Source organism: Symphalangus syndactylus, chromosome 14, assembly GCF_028878055.3.
Source record: "Symphalangus syndactylus isolate Jambi chromosome 14, NHGRI_mSymSyn1-v2.1_pri, whole genome shotgun sequence".
Lineage (NCBI taxonomy): Eukaryota > Metazoa > Chordata > Mammalia > Primates > Hylobatidae > Symphalangus > Symphalangus syndactylus.
Genome location: NC_072436.2, coordinates 65,648,531 through 65,671,788, shown reverse-complemented (window position 1 = coordinate 65,671,788; position 23,258 = coordinate 65,648,531). Strand labels below are relative to the sequence as shown.

Genomic DNA, 23,258 nt, shown 5'->3' with positions numbered 1-23,258 from the left:
AGAAGAATCGCTTGAACCTGGGAGGCGGAGGTTGCACTGAGCAGAGATCATGCCACTGCACTCCAGCCTGAGCAACAGAGCAAGACTCCATCTCAAAAAAAGAAAAAAAAGAAAGAAAGAAAAAAGAGGAAGGTAGGCTATGCCCTTCTTGCTCAGGCACTGATATTCAGGGGCCAGCGCCGGGCAGATGGGCCCTGGGTGTTGGGCTCACGTGTCTGTGGCCTGTCATTTTAGCCTTGGGGCCAGGGGTAGCAGCCGTTTCTCTCTGGGCAAGGGGCTCATGAGGAAACGTTTCTGCCTTGGAAGCCCAGGTCACAGCTGTGCTGGCTGCAGATGCCCTGGCCAGGCCCCGGTCGCTGAGGAGCCTTCTTGGGCAGGTTGCTTCATCTCTGAAGCTCAGAATCCTTTCCTGGAGCACAGATATCAAAATATTTATCCCCAGAAGCCTCAACACACCTGTGCTCACTGCTACTTTAGGTCCTGCAGCAGTCCCAGGTCTGGGCAGATGTTTAAAGCTCAGTGTGTGGGCTCTGGCTTGCTGGAGCTGGGCCCAGGGAACCCGCGCCTTGGGACGAGGCCCGCCATGTCCGAGCCTGCCCACGCCCCGCCGCTGCTGCGGCTGGTGGTCTTGGGGCTGCCTGCCAGCCTTCTCTCCTGGGAGCTAAGTGGGGACAGATGCTGTGGGCTACGGTCCACTATGCTCCCCGCTTCCTGTTTGGTGGGTGGCCTGGGTTTTAGGAATGTGTGGAGCTGGAGGAGCTGAAAGAGCTGGGGCTCGGGATCAGGTGGTTCGGCTGACTCGGGAAACTTTGAGGCGCCACCGCACCTGTCCGTACGTGAGGGAGACATCTTGCTTGCAGGGGTCTGGGAGGATAGGGGTGCTTCTGTGCTTCTGTAATGCCCAATCTTGGGCCTGGCGCCTACCTCATACGGGTGCTCTATATAGCAGCAGGCGGAGCACGATTCTGCTAACGTCAGCAACAATCCTGTCGGTTGGAATAAACATGCAGATGCATCTGTGACCCCAGAATCCCAGCGGTGGCTCTGTCCCCGTCTCAGCTGAGCACTCAGCAGCCAGGGTGCCTGGACTCAGCACGGGGCTGGCACGGAAACTGGTAGTCACTGCTGTCAGTGCCCACAGAAAGCGAGAAGAGAATAGACAAATACCAGGCAGTGGAGACACTCCCTGCCCACTGCAGATTTATAATCAGCGAACATTTATTGAGTGCCTGTTGTATGCCTTGAGGTGCTCACGGGAGCACTCGGGAGCCCATTCACTCGCCAGTGATGAGTGGGCAGTGTGCCAGGTGCTGTCCAAGGTGGGGGAGCGAGGGGGTCACTGCAGGAGAGGGTGAGAAGGAGGCTGCATGCTGCGTGGCCCTCTGAACCCTGAGCCTGCCTGGAGGAGTAGGCTGCGCTGCGGGCACCCTGTTGGAGAGGGGCAGCATGGGGAGGGTCGGAGCCTGCCTGCGGCCTCTCATCCTGCAGCTGCCTGGATGTTGGGCTCCTTCTGACAGTGTCCTCAAGTAGACGTGGGTTCTGGGGGTCTGGCTGGTGGAGGTCAGCTGGTGCTCCTGACTCACTGGCTCCTCTCCTTGCACAGTGGCTGCTGCCACCTGCCTAGGGAGTCTTCCTGGGGCTCAGTTCCCCTGACCCCCTGGGACATCATGCCAGAACCCGTGCTGGCTGGCCACCCTCCCTCACGTGTGCTGTGCTCAGCCTGAAGTCGGTGCTTTCACCTGTGTGCTCTGGGCAGAGCAGGCGCAGAGGAGGCACTGGGATAGAGCACAGAGTCCACCTGGGACAGCCCCCTCCTTGCCCTGGCCATTGCTCCATGTTGGGGGTCTTCTGACGGGGGAGGGAGGGTTGGAGCTAGGATTGGAAGGCCCCTCTGCGGCTCTTCTTCCTTCCTCCATGAGCCCTCCAGGCACCACCCTCCATCCTGCGCCCCTGCCCCATCTCCACCCACGGCCAGGGCTGGCTGCTGCCCATTTTGGCCCCTTCCCTTGGGGCGTTGCTTCCAGGCTCAACTTAGATTCTGTCTTTTCCAGAGGTGTCTCTGTCCTTCCATGCCCCCAGCCTTTGTTCCTTGTCCTCCCCTGTCCCTGCACTCCTGGGGTGGGCCCTCCTGCTCCCGAGCCTCCTGCCTGGAGGCTGTGAGCTCCCTGCTGCCTGCCTGGTCAGTCTTTCCTGCACCAGCCTCTCAGGACCCCTCCTGCCCACGCTCCTGAGAGATTCAGGCGCCAGTGCATGGGTGGGGCACACAGGGGCTGTGGCAGACAGAGGGTGGTGATACAGGGGTGGAGTCCCACAGGCCAGATGCCTGGACACTTCTCAGCTGCAGGGCTGTGCCTGGGGCTCTGTGCCCCTGAATGAGGGCAATGGCTCCCCTGCACAGTGACCTTGTGAGCTGATTCAGGCCCCGTGATCATGATTAGCTGACAGCACATTGGCCCTCAGAGAAATGAAAATACACAGTTACACAGTAGCAAAATCCCAAGAGCAGTCCCTCAGTTGGGGCAGGGACACACGGACTGTGGCACGTCCACACCAAAGAATCCTGCGCAGCCACAAAAAGGAAAAAGCTGGGGATACACGTGACACCCTGGGCGCGTCGCAGAGGCATCATACCAAGTGCAGGATGCCACAGCCTGCACAATTCCATTTCTGTGACACTTGAGGAGGGAAACGGGATGGAACACAAGACAGGAGTGTCTGGGGTGGGACAGGGAAGGGCCCGGCTCTGGGTTGGAGCCTGGAGCCGGCCGGAAGTGCTGTGTCCTGATGTGGTGGTGGTATGCATTTGTCAAGACTCATAGACCTGGTTGGGGCACAGTGGCTTACAGCTGTAACGTTAGCATTTTGGGAGGCCAAGGCGGGAGGATTGCTTAAGTCCAAGAGTTGGAGACCAGCCTGGACAACATAGCGAGACCCCATCTTTACTAAAATCAGACAACAACAACAAGACTCATAGACCTGTACATTAAAAAGGGTACATTTTACTCTATATGTTATCTTCATAAATCTGACCTAAAAATGATTTTTAAAGTCCCCTCTTCTAAAATATACTAATCTTTAAAAAACAAAAACAAAACAAAAAGCTGGCTGACAGTGGGTGTTACTACTAGCACGTGGGCATTGATGATGGTGATAATGTCTCTCGCCTGTAAAAGGCCAGCTTGGAAACCTGAGCCCCAGCTGCTTATCGGCCTGTGTAGCCAGACAACCATCCTGCCACTCACCAAATATTTTCAAATTTCCTTTCTGAGGCAGGCTGGAGTCCAGGTAAATATTGACCCAAGAAGGCGGATCACGCTTTGTGCTATATTTGGTTAATAGTTGGAGTCACTCCTAAGCTACTTTTTCAGTTGCTTTGTACAGGTGGGTTTGTTTTATGTAAAAAGAAAAGACACTTTAAAAAGCTGTGCATAAATCAGACATCATAAATGCAGTAGAAAGCCTCCCTATTTAAATGACTCGGCGAATCTTCTGATGAAACAACTGCCTCTTCCCCTGTAGTGTATTTATTAATTTCTTTTTCTTTTTTTGGAGACAGAGTCTTGTTCTGCCACCCAGGCTGGAATGCAGTGGTGTAATCGAAGCTCACTGCAGCCTCAAATTCCTGGGCTCAAGCGATCCTCCTGCCTCAGCCTCTCAAGTAGCTGGGACTACAGGCATGTGCCACCATGCCCAGAGAATTTTTCAATTGTTTGTAGAGATAGGGTCTCACTTTGTTGCCCAGCCTGAGGTACATTTTTAAATATATATTTTATTTAAGTGAGAGCCGTGACAGCAATGACATAATACTGCCTCCGTCCTGGCCTGGGGCTCTCTGTGCCGCTGCTGGCCATCGTCTTTGGAGAAGCCGCTCAGAGTGTATTGATGGAGTGACCTCCCTGCCTCCCTGTCCAGTTGGGCTCAGGTACCCAGGTCTTTAGCACCCTCCCTCTACCATCGTGGGGCCTGTGGGTCACTGAGGGCTGGGAGGGCTGGGACCCAGGCCCCTGACTGGCCCCCTGTTGCAGTGTCGGAGAGACCACCTCAGACAGCAAGGACGGGCGTGCCATGGGTCCCGGCAGCAGCTGTCCCTTCCTGAGGAGGGCATTTGCCAGCTGACCACTCTCTGGTGCTTTCTGCCCTGATCTTCCCTGGAGGTGGCAGGTTGGACGTGAGGACGAGGTCCCACCCAAGTCACAACTGTGTGACTGTCTTCCAAGTCAACAAACATTCTCCGAGCCTCCTGGAAGGCTGAGTGGTGGGAAGGAAAGACACCTGCCTTCTACGCCGTGCTGGGCCCTGCAGCAGGCACTGTCCATGTCTCAAATCTCCCTCCCCGGGAAATCCAGGCACAGGTCATACTGCTGGCTGGTCTGCCTCTCCCAGTCTCGGGGCCAGAGCTTCCAGGAGCAAAGAGTGGTCTGGGCCTTTCCTTTTCTTTCTTCCTCTCTATCTTATCTCTCCTCCTGGTTTCTCCCAGAAGACAAGTATCAGGGATGGAAGAGGTGGCCACGTGGCAGAGCATGACTAATCGGCAGCTGAGTGGCACACACAGGGGATCCCACCTGAGGCCTGGGCCAGCATAGGGAAGGCCCCTGCAGGCTGCTGGGCACGGGGATGGCTCAGGGTCCTGGGCTGGGCTGAGCTGGGCTTGGGGGAGCCAGGTGTGTTGGGCTGGAGCTGGCCTCTGCTGTTGCTGGACCACAGTCACCCATGGAGGGCAGGGGTTGGGGACCTGCAGGGACAGCATCTGCCCTCTGGCCGGTGGGGGGTTCTTAGTAGCAGGGCAAGGGGAAGGCAAAGGGGGCCAGGCCCAGGAGCAGGTGGGGCCTCCTCACAGGAGCAGGGCAGGATTCGAGGAGCTCTGGGCTCCCACCTCCAAGCTGGACTCTGAGCATGCCGGCTCCCTTCTTCTTTCCAGGGCAGCAGCAGCCCCACATTCAGGACAGAGCCATCTGTGTAAGCAGGGCTCAGAGACCCTCAGACAGACATGGAAAAGGAGCAAAATGTATTCTCATCGTCCAGCTTGAAATCTCCACTGGGACCCGTCAGCGGAGCACGTGGCAGACACCCTGTCCTTCCCATGCCCCCCGGCCTGTAAGGGCAGCTGAGGCCGTCTTACCTGCTGAGGGAGACCCCGCGCTCCCTGACTTCCCAGGCTGGGTGCTGGCACTGGTGAAGGGTTTCGGGCTGTGGGCCTCTTGCCTTCCACTCAGACTGGGCCAGGCCCAACAGCACCATGAACCAGAGCTGCCCTGAGTAGGGGCTGACACTGCCAGGCCAGCCTCGTTCTGCTCCCGGCCATACCAGGTCCCACGGGGCCGATGGACCATTTCAGCGGATGCAGGGAGCACGGAGCATGAGTCACACCTGGTGGACGGGCAGGTGTAGCAGGCCCTCATGAGAGGAACACCATTGACTTTCTCACTGGGTGAGGAAGGGACAGCTCTGTACCATTTCCCTCTGCTCAAACCCACAGGAGCCAGCCAGGGCATGGATGCTCCCATGAGGTCACCTTTGCTGGTCTGTTCCTTGCGGGGCTGCTGAGTTCTTGACAGAGGTGACAAGGGACCCTGGGGCTCCCTTGTCCAGGAGGAAAGTTGGGGGCTGCCTAGTTGTGCTTTGGACTCGGAGGCAGACAGAGGAGGCCTTTGAACTTGGCCTGAGCTTGTTGGGTGAAGCCAAGGACAGAGGCTGGGGTCTGAGTGAGGGGAGATGGTCCTGTGAAGTCAGATTGGCACAGATCCCCTCATCAGAGTTGGGAGGCCCCAGAATGTTCAGGAACAGCATGTGGCAGGGGTCATAACTGAAGCCAGACCTGAGTTACAATCCATTTACTCACTGTGTGTCCTTGGCAAGTCCTGTAAGGGAGGCACACTATAGGACGTCCCCTGTGGGGCTGGCATGCAGATTGAATAGGATACATGGCTGCACTCACCCCAGCACCTGGCGTGCAACAAGCCCTGTGCCAGTGTCGGCTGACGTCACTGTGCCGTGGGTGTCATCAGAGCCTGCATGCCACAGTCAGTGCAGTGGCACAGGGCCTGCATGCCACAGTTAAGGAGATTGTAGGCCCTTGGGGAGACAGTGGCAGAATAAGGGAGCCATTGCCAGACACTGGACCAAGGCCCTCACAGAACCCAAGGGAGGGCAGGAGCATCCCCTGCTCACCGATGGGGACTCTCACCCCTAGGGAAGTTGGGGACTTGCCTGAGCTCACACAGCTGGGAAACAGTGAAGCCTGGATTTGCCTTCTAACTTTTTATTTTCAAAAATATGCAACATACACTAAACTAGAACCGTTTAATGACCCCTGCACCACGATACCCAATGCCCAGCTTCAAGAATTCTCTCACAATATGTCATTCTTGTTCCATCTGTCTTCTGCCCCTTCTCTGCCTCTTCCCCTTCACTCCTGTCTGCTTCCTTTCACTAGAGTGTTTTAAAGCAAATCCAGACATCAAATTTCATCAGTAAATATCTCACATACATATGAAATGCAAAATGTATCTCTAACAAGTAAGGACTTTTTTTTTTTCTTGAGACGGAGTCTCTGTCTGTCGCCCAGGCTGGAGTGCAGTGGCACGATCTCAGCTCACTGCAACCTCGTCTCCTGGGTTCAAGCGATTCTCCTGCCTCAGCCTCCTGAGTAGCTAAGACTACAGGCACATGCCACCACGCTCGGCCAATTTTTGTATTTTTAGTAGAGACGGGGTTTCACCATGTTGGCCAGGATGGTCTCAATCTCCCAACCTCATGATCCACCCGCCTCGGCCTGCCAAAGTGCTGGAATTACAGGTGTGAGACACTACGCCTGGCCATAAGTAAGGACTTTTAATAATATAATACATTAAACATTCAGCAAAATTAATAATTTCATTTTAAAATAGCCTTACAGGCCAGACGTGGTGGTTCAGCCTGTAATCCCAGCACTTTGAGAGGCCACGGCTAGTGAATCATCTGAGGTCAGGAGTTTGAGACCAGCCCTGCCAACATGGTGAAACCCCGTCTCTACTAAAAATACGAAAATTGGCTAGGCATAGTGGCGCACACCTGTAATCGCAGCTACTCAGGAGGCTGAGGCGAGAGAATTGCTTGATTCTGGGAGGCAGAGGTTGCAGTGAGCTGAGACTGTGCCACACACTCCAGCCTGGGTGACAGAGCGAGACTCCATCTCAAAAAATAAAATAAAATAAAATAAAATAGCCTTATAGAGGAATAACCAACTTACAGCAAAGTGCACCTATATGAAACATACAATTTGAGTTGTCTCTTTTAGAGATGGGGTCTTGCTCTGTCACCCAGGCTGGAGTGCATTCGTACTGCAGTGTCGAACTCCTGGGCTCAAGTGATCCTCCCACCTCAGCCTCCAGAGTAGCTGGGACTACAGGCATGTGCCACTGCACTGGCTAATGTTTTTATTTTTGTAGAGATGGGGGTCTCACCATCTGGCCCAGTCTTGTCTCAAACTCCTGGGTTCAAGCAATCCTCCTGCCTTGGCCTCCCAAAGTCCCAGAGTGCTGGGATTACCGGCGATAGCCACTGTGCCCCGCCTACAATTTGAGTTTTGACGTGTTTCTACAGCCAGGAGGCATGTACTCAGGTAAGACTGTGAACATATCCATTCCCACTTTTGAGATCCCCCCAGCCCCTCTTGCCCTTTCTAACCCAGGCTGCTGCTGATCTGTTTTCTGTAGTTTGCATTTTCAGGAATTTTATGAAAATGGAATCATACAGTATACCCTATGTTTGTCTGGCTTCTTTCACTCAGCATAGTTATTTTGTGGGTAATGGATGCTCTTACATGGACTGGTAGTTCCTTTTTAGTGCTGAGTAGTATTCCATTGTATCCATTCACCGTAGTTTGTTTACTCATTCACTGGTTGATGGACATTTGGATTGTCTCCAGGTTTTGACTATTACAAGTAAAGCTACTGTAAACATCCATGTTCAAGTCTGCCTGGATAGCTGCTTTCATCTTTCTTAAGTAAATACTAGGAGTGGAATGGCTGGGTCATGTGGTGGTAGGTGTGTGTGTAACGCTTCAAGAGACTGCCAAACTGGGCTGGATGCAGTGGCTTATGTCTGTAATCCTTTGGGAGGCTGAGGTGAGTGGATCACCTGAGGTCAGGAGTTCAAGGCCAGCCTAGCCAACATGTTGAAACTCCTATCTCTACTAAAAATACAAAAATTAGCCAGGTACGGTGGCATGCGCCTGTAATCCCAGCTACTTGGGAGGCTGAGGCAGGAGAATTGCTAGAACCTGGGAGGCGGAGGTTGCAGTGAGCCAAGATCACGCCACTGCACTCCAGCCTGGGCAACAGAGCAAGACTCTGTCTCAAAAAAAAAAAAAAAAAAAAAAAGAGAGACACTGCCAAATTGCCTTCAGAAGTGATTGTGCCATTCTGCATTCTGACTAGCAAGGAGTGAGCATTCTAATTGCTCTGCTTCTCTCCAACCCTCTTTACTTTTAGCCATTTTGTAAGAATTCTTTATATATTCTATACAATCCTTTATCAGATAAATAATTTACAAATATGTTCACCCATTCTGTGGGTTGTCTTTGTATTTTCATGATAGAATCCTTTGAAGTACAAAAGTCTAAATATTTGATAAAGCCAGTTTATTTTTCTTTCATTGCTTGTGCTTTTGGTGTCGCATCTGAGAAACCATTGCTAAATCCAAGGTCATGAAGATTTATACCTATGTTTTCTTCTAAGAGTTTTATAGTTTTAGCTCTTACATTTAGGTCTTTGATCCATTTTGAGTTAGTTTTTGTATATGATGTGAGGCTGAGAGTCCACCTTCATTCTTTTGCATGTGAATATCCTGTTGTCCTTGTGCTATTTGTTGAAAAGACTATTCTTTCCACATTCATTTGTTTTGGCAGCCTTGTTGGAAATCACTTGCCATGTATGTGGAAGTTTATTTCTGGGCTCTCTATGCTATTCCATTGGTCTATGTCTATCCCTATGTCAGTGCCACACTGTTTTGATTACTGTTGCATTGTGGCAAGTTTGAAATCAGGAAGTGTGAGTCCTCCAACTTTGGTTTTTTGTTTTTTTGTGTTTTTTTTGAGACGGAGCCTCACTCTGTCACCCAGGCTGGAGCGCAATAGCACGATCTCGGCTCACTGTAACCTCTGCCTCCCGAGTTCAAGCGATTCTCCTGCCTCAGCCTTACAAGTAGCTGGGATTACATGTGCCCACCACCACTCCTGGCTAATTTTTGTATTTTCCGTAGAGATGGGTTTTGCCATGCTGGCCAGGCTGGTCTTGAACTCCTGATCTCAGGTGATATGCCCCCCTTGGCCTCCCAAAGTGCTGGGATTATAGGCATGAGCCACTGAGCCTGGCCCTTTTTTTTTTTTTTTTTTAAAAAGATTGTTTTGGATATTTTATGACCCTTAAATATGCATATGGATGTTAGAATCAGCTTGTCAGTTTTACAAAGAAGTCAGCTGAGATTCTGATTGTGATTGCATTGAATCTCTAGATCAGTTTGGAGAGTATTGCCATCTTAACCAGTGTGTAATCCATGAACATGGGATGTCTGTCCATTTATTTAGATCTTTTGTTTCTTTGAACAATGTTTCATTTTCAGAGAGTAAGTTTTGTACTTTTGTTATATTTATTCTTAAGTATTTTACTCATTTAAATGCTATAGTAAATGGAATTGTTTTCTTGATTCCTACTTTCAGACTTTTTATTGCAAGTGTGTAGAAATACAATCATATCTTGTATCCTTGCTAAACTCATTTATTAGCTTGAATTTTTTTAGTGGATTCCTTAGGATTTTTAATGTATGAGATTATGTCATCTGTGGATAGAGTTAGTTTTACATATTTCTTTTCAATCTGAATGCCTTTATTTCATTTTCTTGCCCAATTGTCCTGGCTTAAACCTCTAGTACAAAGTTGAATTGCAGTGGTAAGAGTGAACGTCCTTTCATTGTCTTGTTGCTGAGTTTAGGGGGAAGGCATCCAGTCTTTCACCATTAAGTATGATGTTAGCTCTGGGTTTTTCTGCCCGTTGAAAAAAATTGAGTTTTTTGTTTTCTTATTATCAAGTTCTAAGAGTTCTGTATATATTTTTGATATAAGTCCTTCAAGAAGTACGTGCTTTGCCAATATTTTCTGCCAGTCTGTGGCTGATCCTTTCATTCTATCAAGAATGTCTTTTGAAGAGAAGAAGGTTTAAAAGTTTGATGAATTTCAAGTTATCACGTTTTCTTTTATGAATCATGCTTTTCATATTGTGCCTAAGAAATCATCATATAATCTAAGATCATAAAGATTCTCTCTAGTCTATTTTCTTCTAAAAGTTTTAGAAGGCTTTATATATTTAGACTGATATATTTATATGTAGATTTAGGTTTATATTTCTATTTATAGTCCATCTTGAATGCATTTTTATATTTTTTCTGAGTTATGGATTGAAGTTCACTTTTTTTTTTTTTTTTGCATATGATAGCCAATTGTTCCAGTGGCATCTGTGGAAAGATTGTCCTTTCTCTACTGAATTGCCTTAGCACTTTGTCAGACATCTCAAAATCTGGTTGTGTTAGTTCCACTTTGTCCTTTTATTTCAGAGTTGTCTTGAGCATTCTAAGTTTTTTGTATTTTCATATCCATCTATTTGTGGTTTCCATCTGATTTTTGACATAGATGATTATTGTTGTCTGTGAATAAACACAATCCTGCTGAGACAGACTGAGACCCTGTCTCATAAAAAAGAAAAAAAAAAACATTTCAGAATAATGCGTTAGTGTCCTAGCAACCTCAGCATGTCCGCCTTTAGCCAGCTGGGGACCCTTCAAGTGTTTCTTAGTGTTCTTCTGGCATTTCCACCTCGTCTTTCATATCTTTCAGTCTCAGGTTCAACATCTTCTGTTCCCAGAGTAGACTGGAATCGGCCTTTTAACCAAGGAGCTCTGGTTATTTTTAGTGGAAAATGATATTTGGAGACCACAGTTTGAATGCTAGGGTGCTCACTGTTCTAGACCTCTCTAGGAAAAATGATTTTTTTTTTTTTTTTTGAGACGAAGTCTCACTCTGTCGCTCAGGCTGGAATGCAGTGGCACCATCTCGGCTCACTGCAACCTCCGCCTCCTGGGTTCAAGCAATTCTCCTGCCTCAGCCTCCTGAGTAGCTGGGATTATAGGCACCTGCCACTACGCCCGGCCAATTTTTTGTAATGGAAAAATGAATTTTTTAGAAATAGAAATAAATAATGAATTCATACCAATATTTCCATTTCAAAAGTTTTTGTTCAACCTTCTAATTTCATTTTTGTACCACTTTTCTCTTATAGGAAGCTTGGATCCTAAATACAGTAACATAATTAATGTGTATATAGTCAAAATAATAATAATATCTGTATTATTAAATATTTTATCACCAACAATAGATTTACTCGATGCAGTCTAGAATCTTTCTGGTTCTTTTGTCCTCAGGCTGTGCGGCAGGAGGGAGGATTAGTCAAGATACTATATTTCAAAATCACTTGAAACTTCATATCTGTGTTTTTAACAGGTTCATTGATTGAGTTTTTGGATTTCTATAGTTCCTTTGTTCTCTCTCTCTTTTTTTTTTTTTTTTTTTGGAGACAGAGTCTCTCTGTCACCTAGGCTGGAGTGCAATGGTGCCATCTCAGCTCACTGCAACCTCTGCCTCCCGGGTTCAAGGGATTCTCCCACCTCAGCTTCCCAAGTAGCTGGAATTACAGGCACCTGCCATCATGCCCGGCTAATTTTTGTATTTTTGTAGAGACGGGGTTTCACCATGTTGGTCAAGCTAGTCTTGAACTCCTGACCTCAGGTGATCCGCCCGCCCCGGCCTCCCAAAGTGCTGGGATTACAGGTGTGAGCCACTGTGCCCGCCCTGTTCTTACTCTTAATTATGCAAAACATTTACATGGTTCCATAGTCAACAAAGGACATTTGTAAATGTCTGGCATGTCTCCTCCCTCACCTGTAGGTAACAATTTTGATCAGTTTTGGGTTTGTCCTTCCCCTGTTTCTTTTTGAAAATGTAAGCAAGTGCTGTGTGTGTATCTCCCCCCAGCCCCTCTTCATTTTCTTATACAACAGTTTGGGTGCACCTTCCTCTGCACTTGCTTTTTTACTTAATGAATATATCCTGGAGCCGGGGAGCAAAGCGGAGTGAAGAGGTTGAGCATGAGCACTGAGGCTGGGGGAAGCAAGCGTCCCCCGCTGTGCCATGGCCCCTCGGGTGTGAAGCTGGGTCACGCCGCTTTGCTGGGGCCTCGGGTGCGGGTTGTCTGCAAGCGGGCAGCTGGTGCTGGGACCTGCTCTCTGGCACTGCAGTGAAAAGTGTGCCCACCACAGGGTGAGAGCTTGGGTGTACCTTGGACAGGGATTGATTCACTGGACTAGCTGGTGGTGTGGGCAGGTCTGTTGACCTATTGGAGACAATAACTGTTGGAGCCCTCGGGCAGGCTGTGTCACGTGGAAGGGCAGTTGAGCCATGTGCTGTGGGACGCTTTGGATGCTGCCCTGAGCTGCCACTGGTCTTATGTCCTGGAGAGGCCCCGGCCCAGGTTCAGCGGCACTGGCCAGAGTGGCATAGATCTGAAAGGAGCCAGGGCTGTGCACACCTGGCAGGGCAGGTGGAGCTGGGTGTTGGGAAGGGCAGGTGTGATCCAGGTCACCGGGCTGGCTGGGCCTAGCATGTGCAGAGCAGAGGTGGCTGACGCGGTGTGACCTGGGAGAGCCGCCTGTTTATACACGCACTTGCTCGCTGGCCCAGGGCCTGCCTAGCTGGCAGTGACTGGGTCCTGTGCTGGGCTCTGCTGAGCTTCCCCGCACACACCCCATCCACCATGAGCCCTGGTGAGAAGGGAGAGGGGTCCAGGCCCTGCTGGGATGCGCGGTGTGGACAGCACTTGGCGTGCACATGAGGCTTATGTGACGGTATCACAGTGACCTTGATCTGGGGCTGGGGAGGAAACGCCTCGATGGGCTGTCCTCATGCCACTGGGCCTGGGCCATCAGGGCTGGCCTAGGGGATGCCTGGTGGGCTTGGCAGCCTCAGCCGTCCTTGTCAACTCCAGTGGGACTGAGGGATCCCGGATCCCGCCTCCTGATGCCAGTGGAGCCCCGAGTTGCTGTTCGGAAGGCCAATGGAGGGCTGGGCTCCGCCGCCTCTGAGGTCCCTGACCTCTCATAGGAGCCTGTGGTTCTGGGGGGCCAGGGTGGGATGAGGGAGAGACAGGAGTCATGGGCAGGCTCCCTGCTGCCCTGGGGACCTCTCACTCAGACATTTGTATGTCACCTACAGGTACCCTGGGGGCCTTAGGGCCCCTCCTCTCTTCATGGAGCCCAGCTAGTGTTCCCCTCCCTTCCTGGCTCCCTGCAGGGCGAGGGAAAGAGGAGAGAAGAGAAGGCCTCAGAGCGCTGATGCATCCATCATTCCACACAGACCCGTGCTTGTTGAGCGCCTCCTCGGGTGGTAGCCCCGCGCGGGATTCAGCATAGTGCAGGCAGAGGCAGACGCAGTGTGAACTGTTAGGCCACAGCCACATCTTGCTGGGCCCGCGAGGCAGGAGTTCAGGAGTGAGAAGGCACTGGCTGCAGCTCCTGGGGCTGGAAAGGGGGCCAGTCAGGCAGGCAGAGGGGGGGATCCAGCTGTATAAGTGAGGTGGGGGCGGTTCGGGAGGTAAAAGCAGGAAGGCAGAAGGAAGCTTAGAGCTCATGAGCCCCTCTGTGCTGGCACATGGCCCACATCATCTGAACGAAAGGGACGGGCTCCTTTAGTGGTTCTGTGGGCCCTTGGCAAAGCTCATGGAAACACCCGCTCCTCCCCAGCATTCATTACCAATGTGAAGCACTAGCCCTTTGCTTGGGGCATTCTAGACCCCCAGGTGCCCAGGCTGGGAGCCCTGGGCCAGGTGGTGGGGGGTCCTGGCTGTGGAATCCAGATGGGACCTACCACTGCAGCTGAGTATTAGGCAGATTTAGCCAGGGAAGGACAAGATGGGAGAGGAGGAGCTTCTGAGAGTCCGTCAAGGGCTGGCCGCAGAGGGAGAGGCCTGGCAGCTGGCAAGCCCAGTGTGGCACAGGTCTGTCTGCCTGTCCTCTCCCTGGGGACACTGCTTCACAACAGACTTTCTTCATCAGCTTTGCCCAGGCCCGTCAGGCCAATAGCGTGGACTTAGCCTCTTGACTCTCACCCTTTTGCCCACTCCAAAACAAAACAAACAGCAGCATCGCCATGCGCCCACGCGCCTGGTGTAGACATTGCTCCAGGCATTTCATGGGCAGGAATTCACTTAATCCGCACAGCAACTCTGTGACGCAGTCGAGAGAATTATTAGCTCCATTTTACAGATCAGGAAACAGGCAGAGAGAAGGGAAATAACCTGCCCAAGCTGCAAGTAGAGGAGCCGGTGTTTGAGCCCAGAACCCGGCGCTGGGAGCCACGAGCTGCCCTCCTGGGCACTGGGGTGGACACTCGCCCATCAGTCCTTCAGTGAGTGTGAAGGAGCCATGTCTCACTTCAAAGAGGGATTAAAAAACTCTACCCTCACCGGGCACGGTGGCTCACTCCTGTAATCCCAGCACTTTGAGAGGCCGAGGCAGACGGATCACCTGAGGTTGGGAGTTCGAGACCAGCCTAACCAACATGGAGAAACCCCATCTCTACTAAAAATACAAAATTAGCCGGACATGGTGGCGCATGCGTGTAATCCCAGCTACTCGGGAGGCTGAGGCAGGAGAATCGCCTGAACCCGGGAGGCAGAGGTTGTGGTGAGCCGAGATCGCGCCATTGCACTCCAGGCTGGGCAACAAGAGCGAAACTCCGTCTAAAAACAAAAACAAAAATAAAAAACTAGACTTTCTGCGGCTGCACTTCAAGGACGCGTAGGAAATTTGAGAGACCAATAGGAAGTCTCTAGGAAAGGGTCTTGTCCCCAGAAGGGGGTCATGCTTCTTGGGCCCTTACTGCATAGCTGGGCTGGCGGAGGCCTTGTGGGGTGGAAGGCTGTGCTCATTGCCAAGATTTGGGAAGCCTTGGCTTTTATGTGAAAAACGCTGAGTGTTTAATTGTTGATCCAAATATTTTAAACATGCTATGAGTTTGACCAGAACACATCTTGGGCTGCCAGTTACAACCTCTGAGTCCAAGGACACCAAGAATAGTGCCCTGGAAAGGGCAGGGAAGAAGCATGGGTCCTGGCATGGAGACAGAGGCCGGAGCTGCCACCTCAGGCCAGACGGGCACCATAGGCATGTGCATGGGCAGAGGCGGTTCCCATCTGAGTGGGACCCAGAAGGAAAACAGACACAGTCCCTGCTCTGAGCCATGGATAGGGGGAGAGACGGGCGCTCTCACATGTCCTGGGCCTCATGCCAGGGCTGGGAGCCTTTCATCCCTCACCTGCTCTACCCCTCCTACCACGCTGGCTCAGGGATCAGGGTAGGGGGTACTGTCCATCCTGTTTTTTGTACTTTGCAGCTGACTCAGTTGAGGTAGCGGGCAGCTGAGTGGTTTGCCTATGAAGTGCCGTCGGCTTTTAGCGAACGTCAAGGCCAGGATGGTATCCCTGGGTCTTGACCCCATCCCTGTTTTCCTCCCACTCCACTTGCCTTGGGCCTGTCTCTTCTGCCTTAGGGTAGAGGCTGTGGGTGAGATTTGCAAAAAAAGAAAAGGAGCCGGCATTTGGGAAGGAGACCTGTGTGTTCCAGAGCTCAGCGGGGGACTCCTTGCCAGGGTGTGGGAGAGGCTGGGCTACTGAATGGAGCAAACACACACCCAGGGCCCAGTTGCATTAGGGTTCCAGGTCAACAGCACAGACTGTTTTAGGATTAAAAGCAGTCCCATGGGACAGCTTGCACCAAAACATGGTTTGTTTGTTTGTTGTTTGGTACGAAGTTTCGCTCTGTCACCCGGGCTGCAGTGCAGTGGCATGATCTCGGCTCACTGCAAGCTCTGCCTCCTGGGTTCAAGCGGTTCCCCTGCCTCAGCCTCCTGAGTAGCTGGGACTACAGGTGCACACCACTGCACCCAGCTAATTTTTTGAATTTTTAATAGAGATGAGGTTTCACCATGTTGGCCTGGCTGGTCTCAACCTCCTGACTTCATGATCCTCCCGCCTCGACCTCCCAAAGTGCTGGGATTACAGACATAAGCCACTGCGCCTGGCCAGTTTGTTGTTTATCTGAAGCTTACATTTACCTGGAGGGTCCTGGCAGCCCCGGGGAGAGGAAATTTGAGCCAGGGGCACGGAGGGTTGGGCAAATGAATCCCCACTCTAGGATTCTGGAAATCTAGAAGACAGGCAAAAACCAGGAGCAGTGACAGCAGAGCGCTGGGCCATGCCGCTGCCCACTAAGGGCTCACATGCACGGCCCTGGAGGCGACTGCGTCCGGCACCCGCTTATTGTTGGATGAAATGAGCAGCTGGGCTCCCAGTGAGGACACAGTGGTGCTGCCAGGCAGGGAAGGAAGTTCTGGGAGTCCTGCTGGCTGCTGGTTTATCGATTGCCTGGGAATAACAGCCCCATCGAATACCAGTTCGCTGGGAGGCAAGGCGTGGTTTCCTCTTTTTCTTTCCCGCATGAGTTAGTCTTGCTCCATGCTTTTCTGTTGTCATTAGATTATTCTGCAAGACCATTTAGCATTGGCCCTTTCCGAGGCTAAGGGACAGGTGTGGCCTGGGTCTGTTGGGGGAGGGGGGCTGCATGGGAGGCTGAGGATGGCAGAGAAAGCCCTTGAAGGAAAGGTTTTTGTTGTTTTTGTTTTTGTTTTTTGAGATGGAGTCTTGCTCTGTTGCCAGGCTGGAGTACAGTGGCGCAATCTCAGCTCACTGCAACCTCCGCCTCCCAGGTTCAAGCAATTCTTCTGCCTCAGCCTCCTGAGTAGCTGAACTACAGATGCGCACCACCACACCTGGTTAATTTTTGTATTTTTAATAAAGACAGGGTTTCACCGTGTTAGCCAGGATGGTCTGGATCTCTTGACCTCATGATCCACCTGCCTCGGCCTCCCAAAGTGCTGGGATTACAGGCGTAAGCCACCACACCCAACTGGAAAGGTATTTCTTTATCATTAGGGAAATGCAGACAAAAGCCACCTGACACCCACTCAGATGGCTACGAAATTTTTTTTTTTTTTCTTTTCTTTGTTTTTGAGACAGGGTCTTGCTCTGTCTTCAGGCTGGGGTACAGTGGTGTGCCATCTTGGCTCACTGCAGCCTCGACCTTCTAGGCTCAGGCAATCTTCCGGCTAATTTAATTTAATTTTTTTTTTTTTTTTGGAGAGACAGGTTCTCACTATGTCTCCCAGGCTGGTCTTGAGCTCTTGAGCTCAAGCAATCCTCCTACCTCAGCCTCCGGAAGTGCTGGGATTAGAGGTGTAAGCCACCACGCCCAGTGTCCCCCACCCCTGAAGGCTATAATTTTTGAAAACGGAAAATAACTGGTGTTGGGGAGGATGTGGAGAAACTAGAATTTTCATGCATTGCTGGTGGGGCTGGAAAATGGGGCAGCCACTGTAGCAAACAGTTTCACAGCTTTTCAATGAATAGATTTACCATGTGACCCAGCAATTCCACTCCTAGGTGTATACCTGAGAGCAGTGAAAATACATCCACAAAACACTTGGGCACGATTGTTCCTAGCAAGTGCCCGAATGTTGCTTGGCTTTGGCCTTGGTCACCGTGGACAGTGCTGCTAACGTAACCCAAGTGTCCATCAGCTGCTGAACCGGTGGACAAAATCTTTATATACTGGAGTTGTATTCAGCCGTAAGAGGGAATGAAGTGCATTTATGCACTGTGGCACGGACAAACCTTGAGAACGTTACATAAAGTCAAAGCACCAGACACAAAAGACCGTGTAGCGTGTGATTCAGTTTATATGAAACGTCCAGAATAGGCGCATCCATAGCGACAGAAAGCGATGAGTGGTTGCCACGGGCTGGCAGAGGGGGGAGGGGGAGGACGGGGTTTCTACTTGGGGTGATTAAATGTTCTGGACTTAGACCGTGGTGATGGTTGCACAGCTAAAAACTACTTTGAATTTTATCTCAAAATTGGAACAAAACAAAACAAAGCAGGCTGTGGTCCTGGGCCCCCGCAGTGCTCTCTGCAGGCTGCTTCTCTTCTTCCCCCACCCCCACCCCACACATTCCCAGCAAGGTCACCGCAGCCCCCTCCTCACCCCTGCAGCGCACATTCCTTCCGCCTTTTGAGCTTCCCACAGAGTCAGCAGCGGCCACCTGCTGGGACCTGGACTAGGGCTTGCTTACCTTCTGGGAGAATTGGCTGCAGTGCCAACAGCTGGTTGAGGGGAAGGCCCGGGAGCTACCTCCTTCACCTCTCCTTCCTGTAAACTTTGGCGTGCCCCGCACCCCCATCTGCTGCCTGCTAGCCTGCCACTGCCAAGGAGCTCTGAGGACAGGGGCCAGAGGACTCACTAGGGAGCCACCTCCTGGGAGTCAGTGGCCTTGAGGAAATCATCGCTAATCACTCTCCTGCCGCAACTGCTGGGAAAGGCAGGTCCACTTGGGAAGTGGAGCAGGCAGCAGTCATTGCTGGGGCTGGGGTGGAGGTAGGTGGCTGGGAGCAGGCCTCTGAGGCTCTTCTTGCTCTGGGCCCACAGGCAACTTGCTCACAGACCTAGAGCCCAGCCCCTGACCCCAGGCTGCATGCTTGTCTTTTTTGCATCCTCCTTGCCCCCTCTCCTTCTCTCCGTTCCTTCCTCAGTGTGCTGGGCCAGGCCCGGCGATAACCAGCTCAGTACTGTGGAAACAGCAGACAGGCAGGAAGAGCTCCCTTCTCTCCACCGTTGGTGGCCAGATGTTGAGATTCCAGATGTGATTAGTTTGAAAAAAAACAACAACAAAGTAAAAGGATTCTGAGGCTAAAAGTCACTGTTTGAAAGTCTGTGCCTTGAGAAGAGCACTTGGGCAGAGGGAGGAGGGTGAGGGGTTTTCTTTGGTTTGCTTTGTGCCTGTGATGGACACTTTGTGAGGCCCCCAGCGGGAATTTGGGCCTGTGCCCTGAAGGCTGTGTGCTCCTGCAGCCCTGGGCTCCTCTGGCAGTTCTGCTGGGGCCCTTTTAGAGTCTGTGGGACGCACTCAGCAGCTCCCAGGTAGGGCCTGAGCTCAGACCCCATGTGTCTCACCAGGGACAGATCTTCTCGGCCAGATGTCTCTTTCTGCCTCTTGGTGGGTTCATGGCTGTGTCTGGTTGAAGGGTTGTTTCCAGAAGGACCTTGTTGTCCGTCCAGATGAACTGAGCAAGTGTGAAAATCCCTGTGGAACTTGCTCTAGGGCAGATAATGTGCAACTGGGGTGCACGTGGTTGTTGCTCCTGTGTAGTTCTTCTTTGGAAATGGGGGCTTTGGAGCCTGGGAAGCAGAGAGAGGCATGCGCCCCCCACCCCCACCCTGGAGTCTCCCCAGGAAACATCTCGCTCTTGTTCTCTGCCCACGGTTTAGGTTGCACGATGGGAACACAAGACCCGCAAGCTGAGCAGGGCTTTCGGATCCCCCTACCTGGCCTGCTACACCCTGAGTGTCACCATCCTGCTCCTGAACTTCCTGCGCTCGCACTGGTAAGCACAGCTCTCTCACTGGGGAGCCACAACCCCTGGGCTAGCGGGAGGGCCGCTGCTGGTGGTACCTTGTCCCACCCCATGCGGGAGTCTTGCGTCTGAGCACGCAGGGGTTAGCTCTCAGAGCCACCTGCCACAGCAAGCCACCCTACCCCTCCCAGCCGTTTAGACTCTGGCCAGCAGAGGAGCCCCAGTGACCTCAGGAATGGGGATATGTGAATGGGGGACAAGGGACAATGCCTGGGTGGTCCCAAGGTCACATCCCAGCCTCTGCCATGTAGACAAGGCTGTTTTAGGAGTCTCCTCCAGGAAGCATCCAGTCAGAAGGTGGATACTGGCTCGGGAGCCCTCAGGGGTCAGGCCTGACCATCTCTCCAGGTTAGGCTTGAATCAGCATCAGAAAGCTTCTTTGAGGCTGGGTGCGGTGGTTCACACCTGTAATCCTAGCACTTTGGGAGGCTGAGGCGGGTGGATCACCTGAGGTCAGGAGTTCGAGACCAGCCTGGCCAACATGGTGAAACTCCGTCTCTACTAAAAATACAAAAATTAGCTGGGCGTGGTGGTGTGTGCCTGCAGTCCTAGCTACTCGGGAGGCTGAGGCAGGAGAATTGCTTGAACCCAGGAGGCGGAGGTTGCAGTGAGCTGAGATTGCACCAGTGCACTCCGGTCTGGGCGACAGAGTGAGACTCCGTCTCACATTTTTTTTTTTTTTTTAAAAGAAAGTTTCTTTGCCCATCTCTGGACTTGGGACAGGCACCTTCCTGCTGTCAAATGAAAACGTCAGAGAAGAAGAACTGGAACTAGATGATGAGGCACAGCCCACTGCACTTGGGAGCGAATTTCTCTGCCCAGGCATCAGGCTAGACAAGGCCCACCTGCGTGGAATGTGATGGCTGCAGGCGACCTGGGGATGCAGGCTGTGCAGGGCAGCTGCCCCATCTCTGGGCCCCTGGTCTCACCACCCACAATACCCTGAGAATCATTGCACACGGCAGCTCATGGACTAAACATGGACCACGTGGTGCTTCAAAAAATGAGAAACTAGCTGCACCAGAGAATCCCCATTTTTGACTTGCTGAGACAGACCAGAGGCTCTGTGTGTGCCTGGCCACACCCCACATGGAGCGCACACTGGGGCTGAGGCACAGCTGCCCCTTTGGATGGGGTACGTGTAGCCTGGCTCTCCCCATTACCCATGGCCCCATCTCCCTCAGACCAGCCTGGCCTGCAGGCACTGGGTGCACACAGGAAGGGGCCTGTGAATGTTCCATGCCAGCACGTGCAGAGCTGGGGCAGGCCTGGCTGGTGGTCAGGCCCCTTGCACACTCACTGAGGGTGGCCTAGGCCTTCCCCCTCCGTGGCCAGGCACCCTTGCTGCCTTCCTGTCATTGTCATGGGCTTGGCCACAAGAATGTGGGTGAGCAGCGTGGTCAGGGTCCTACTGAAGTCAGCCTTCCGCACTGGACCCCTGGCTCCTGGCCTTTGCTTCTTGGCACTTTGGGCCAGGGCTGCCTGTTGTCTCTAGGCCTGAGTGGCTATCCCAGGGTCTTGGTCCTCAGAGGGGTGGGTCCCCTGGTGCCTGCCCTGGGTTGAATGATGTGAAGAGTCTTCCCCAGAGAGGGCTTTTCACCCCTCAGAGGACAAGGGGTTTGGCCCATGTCACTGCCTTGGGGCCTATGGGTCTGCACAGCCTATGTGCTCACAAGCTCCTAGGGTCTCCGGCCCCAGGGAGCATTTTCACATTTGTAGCCTCTGGGTAGAGAAGAGTCCGACTGTGCAGATGGAGGAAGTGAGGCTTGGCAAGAAGGAATGGTTGCCCGAGGTTTTACAGCTCAGGGAGCGCTGACCAGCATTGGAGAACAGGCAGCTTCCAGCTCGGCAGTGGCTTAGGGAGAAAAGATTCCATCCATTTAGGCCAGACGAACCTGGCAGGCACCCACACCACCCAGGCTGGGTTATGGGAGCATCAGGGGACGGGAGATGGGCCTCTTTCCTACCCATGCTGCCTCTTGGGCCACCAGCAGAGTGTCCCTCCTTACCCGGGATGGGGCCCTGGCTGCATTGGCAGGACAGTCAGGGGTCTGTGCCCTCCAGCCCCCAGGCATGCACACTCCCCAGTGGCCAGGAGGGAGGGGGCTGGTGCTGGCTGACTGGACGCTTGGAGCTCGGAGTCCCCCACAGGAGCAGCGAGGCTGAAGACAGGTGGAGGGCTGCAGAGGGTTGAGACTCAGCCCAGGGCTGGCACGCTGAGCTGTTCCACCACCCCTGCTCCCTAGAGCATGCTGGGACCACCATCAGGGCCGGCACAAAGCAGGAGGAGTGGGCTGCAGCCCACAGCACACACAGCTCCAGGGGCAGCTAGGCCAGGCCAGGTGAGTGCCCAGAAACACCAGCCAGTGCCACAAGGCAGCTGCCTTGATCAAGCCCCTCCTGCCGGCCCTGCCCCTGGGAGCTGCTCTGAGTCTCTGCTGAGTTCTGATTTCCTGCCCAATCTCATCTTGCACTAGAAACCCTGGAGGCTTCCTTGAGCGCTCCCCATCACCTCCCTGCTGGTCCAGCAGCACAGCCTGTGATCTACCTGACCCTGGAGGTCCGCCCCCGTCATCCACCCCTTTTCAAGGCAGAGAGTAGAGGGCCCTGGCAGGGGTCATCCTTCCTCCTCCAGGCCCCAGCCTAGTGCTGTGTGTACCTAGGAGACCAGGGGAACAGGCCCACCCACAGCCCAGCTCCAGGCGTAGACAGCAGCAAAGCACTGTCTGGTTTGTTCTTGGATCCTGGGCCCTGGGAGTCCTCCTGGGGTAGCTGGAGGAAGTCAGCTTCTTACAGATGGTGGCTCCCAGCTTTCCCTCCTCTCATATCAGTGTTGGCCTCACCTGGCATCTGCCCAGCCAGCAGGGCCATGACTTTTGGTTGGACTGGCCACCCCTGGATTTTGGGGAAGAGAGAAAGGATGTCCTGGGCTGCTTTTTCTCCTCTCACCTTTTGCATTGAAAGGCAGAGGCGTGCCCTGGTCCTCACTCTCTCCCCCACTGTTCTTCCCCTCCAGGCCCCTGCCTGCACCCTGTCCTGCCATGCCCCTGGTGCACGCACTGCTGACCCATCCTTCCCGCCCACACCTGCCAGTGTGAGGCACGCAGGTGGCAGGTGCTGGAGCTGGACCCGGCTCTTGGGCCAGGCTCTGACAGGACCCTCAGGACCAGCTCCTGCACCCCCCACACCCCCACACCCTTTCCCATGCACGCATCACCTCAATGGCTGTCTAGAGGTGGGTATTCTTTTTTTGTGCAGTAAAATAGACATAACATAAAGTGTTATGAACCATTTTAAGCTTTACAATTCAGTGACATTTAGCAGCTTCCTGATGTTGTGCAGCCCTTCCTCCTGACTAGTTTCTGAGCTTTTTCTTCACCCTATATGCCTGGAGCAGTCACCTCCCACCCCCCAGCCCCTGGCAGCACTCGTCTGCTTTGTGTCCCCATGAGTGTGCCTGTTCTGGGCCTTTGGGGTGTGGCATCCTTTCTTCATGGGAGATGACAAGCTTTGTGGGGTCCAGGCTGTGCTCGAAAGCCTCTGTGCCCAGCATGAGTCGGGTGGTGGGCAGAGAACACAGGCACGTGCTTGAGCCAAGCCTGGGTCATGGACGGGATGTCCGAGAGGCCACCAGCAGCTGACCTGCCAGCA

At 52.8% G+C, this 23,258-nt stretch overlaps 1 protein-coding gene across 3 annotated transcripts in view; it reads left to right on the top strand.

Annotated features, from left to right (window-relative positions):
• PEMT (phosphatidylethanolamine N-methyltransferase) overlaps window positions 1-23,258 on the top strand; it is an 85,844-nt gene that overhangs the window by 49,522 nt on the left and 13,064 nt on the right. For all 3 annotated transcript variants that reach the window (XM_063617810.1, XM_055241095.2, XM_055241096.1), the window contains exon 3: window positions 19,462-19,577. In XM_063617810.1, the coding sequence (XP_063473880.1) occupies window positions 19,462-19,577 (116 nt within the window). The remainder of the gene's footprint in view (window positions 1-19,461; window positions 19,578-23,258) is intronic.